This window comes from Gossypium raimondii, chromosome 3 (assembly GCF_025698545.1).
Source record: "Gossypium raimondii isolate GPD5lz chromosome 3, ASM2569854v1, whole genome shotgun sequence".
Lineage (NCBI taxonomy): Eukaryota > Viridiplantae > Streptophyta > Magnoliopsida > Malvales > Malvaceae > Gossypium > Gossypium raimondii.
This window is the reverse complement of record NC_068567.1, coordinates 15,796,923-15,799,269: the sequence shown is the minus strand read 5'-3', so window position 1 is coordinate 15,799,269 and position 2,347 is coordinate 15,796,923. Positions and strand designations below refer to the sequence as shown.

At 42.0% G+C, this 2,347-nt stretch overlaps 1 protein-coding gene across 1 annotated transcript; it reads left to right on the top strand.

The window, feature by feature from the left end:
* The first annotated feature begins 685 nt into the window (after positions 1-685).
* On the top strand, positions 686-2,035 carry LOC128039914 (uncharacterized). Its single transcript, XM_052628846.1, has 2 exons — positions 686-1,177; positions 1,247-2,035. Exons 1-2 carry the CDS (start codon positions 686-688, stop codon positions 2,033-2,035), a joined length of 1,281 nt encoding a protein of 426 aa, XP_052484806.1.
* Positions 2,036-2,347: the final 312 nt, after the last annotated feature.

Genomic DNA, 2,347 nt, shown 5'->3' with positions numbered 1-2,347 from the left:
AGGTTGCTGTCCAAGTTCAGCCGTCTCTTCTAGAAAGAGAGATGACAATGCTTTTTGTTAACACATTAAAGACCCCATTTATTACTCACATGTTGGGAAGTGCTACTAAAAGCTTTTCCGACATAATTATGAATGGTGAAATGAGGAAAAAGTTATCAGAAGAAGGAAGATAGATGCGAGAGAAAGTAGCAGAAGGTCAGCCTCGAAGAAAAAGGAAAACGAGGTCAATAACGCCAGTTATTCAAACACGATTACGGTGAATCAGCCGAGAAAGGTGGCTGTTGGCAAACAAGGAGCCGGCACAAGGCAAAACAAGGAAAAGCCCCAATTTACGTCCATTCCAATGTCGTATAAGGAGTTGTATCAAAAGTTATTCAATGCACACGTAGTTTCTCCCTTTTATTTAGAACCTCTACAGTCTTCGTACCCCAAGTGGTACGATGCAAACGCACAATGCGATTATCAAGCGGGAATCGTGGGGCATTCCATAGAACATTGTACGGCTTTCAAAAAGCTGGTTGAAAGACTCATAGGCATAGGCGTTGTTAAATTGGATGATTCACCTAAGACAGAGAATCCGTTACCTGATCACAATGGAGTGAACATGATAGGTGGGAGCATGAGAAGAAGAATCAAGGAAGATATTACAGAACTGGAAATTCCTTTGAGGTAGGTCTGGAGGAAGATGGTAGAAAGGGGATTATTGGTTTTGGATTCAGAGAGAAGCTTTGAAGGAGTGGAAAACTACTGTGAGTTCAATCATAGGGAGGGACATGAGATTCAAGAATGTACAGAATTCAGAGCCTTGGTTCAAGGCACGATGGATGATAAGGAAATAGAGTTTTACGAAGAAGTTAAGGAGGAAGGGAGTATCTGCACATCCCAATCCACGAAGGTTCCAAGAGTAGCGCAGCCGGTGGTCATCATTTCGCGACCAAAGAATAATGATGTGAGAATGCTAGTAACACCAAGGATCATAATAAAGAAACCTGCAACCTTTTCTTACCAGGATAGTAGGAGGGTTCCGTGGAACTACGAGTGCAATACAACTATCCCTGGAAAGGAGACTGCAAAGGACCATGGTGTGAGTGTCGATCCAGAACCTGTGAAAGGAAAGGCTATAGCAATGGAACAAAAAAGGAAAGTAGCTAAGGCTGTGCTATCTATCAATGAGCCAGTGAAGGAGGAAGAAGCTATGGAAATCCTTAAATTTTTGAAGCATAGTGAGTATAATGTGGTCGAACAGTTGCATAAACAACCGGCTCGCACATCCGTACTAGCCTTGCTCTTGAATTCTGAAGTACACCGTAATGCGTTGATAAAGGTGTTGAACGAAACCTATGTAGCCAATGATATTTTTGTCAAGAAATTGGATCGGTTGGTCAATAATATCAATGCTGATAAGTTCATATTCTTCAACAATGATGAGATACCACCTGGAGGCATGGGATCTACTAAAGCTTTGCATATCACTACACGATGCAAGGGGTATACTTTGCCAGTAGTATTGATTGACAATGGATCAACTTTGAATGTGTTGCCATTATCCACACTTAACAGACTTCCCATAGATATCTCGCACATGAAAACATGCCAAAATATAGTGAGGGCATTTGATGGTACAGAAAGGAAGGTCATGGGACGAATTGAGATACCCCTATTGATCGACCCAACAGTTTACGAGGTGGATTTTCTTGTGATGGATATCAAACCCTCCTACAATTGCTTACTAGGGAGACCATGGATACATTCAGCGGGGGTCGTACCTTCATCGTTACATCAGAAATTAAAGTTGGTGTCAGAAGGCCGGTTGGTGACGATAAACGCTGAAGAGGATATTATAGCGGCCGTATCCAATGAGGCGCCGTATGTGGAAACCAATGACAAGGAAGTGGAATGCTCCTTTCGATCTCTGGAATTTGTAAATGGAACATTTATTCCTGAAGGGAGTAAAATTTTGGTGCCTAAAATATCCAAAACTACAGAGATAGGTTTGCAATTGTTGTTGGGGAAAGGAGCTTTACCCAGAAGATGATTAGGGAAATACCTTCAAGGGAAGATTGGGGTTCTAGCGCTAAAAGCAAAACAAGACAACTTTGGTTTAGGGTACAAACCAGATAGAGAGTAGAGGAGGAAGGAGCTGGAAAGAAGGCAAGAAAGAAGAAGGGCGCGTTTAAATGGGGAGGAAATCAAATGGGAGCCAATGATAATTCCCCACATATCCAAAACCTTCATGTTTGGGGGTATTATTCACTTTGAGAGAAGGATATCAACTGAGGAAAGCATCGAGGAAACACTGGAAAATGTGCACATCAATGCCATTTGTGAGGGTACAAAGGAAAAAGGA

Bases quoted from the DNA above. Each gene is read 5' to 3' on its own strand.
- LOC128039914 (XM_052628846.1), top strand. From the start codon at position 686: ATGGTAGAAAGGGGATTATTGGTTTTGGATTCAGAGAGAAGCTTTGAA. The intron at 1,178-1,246 runs GTGAAGGAGGAA...GTGGTCGAACAG, and splicing joins TGCTATCTATCAATGAGCCA to TTGCATAAACAACCGGCTCG.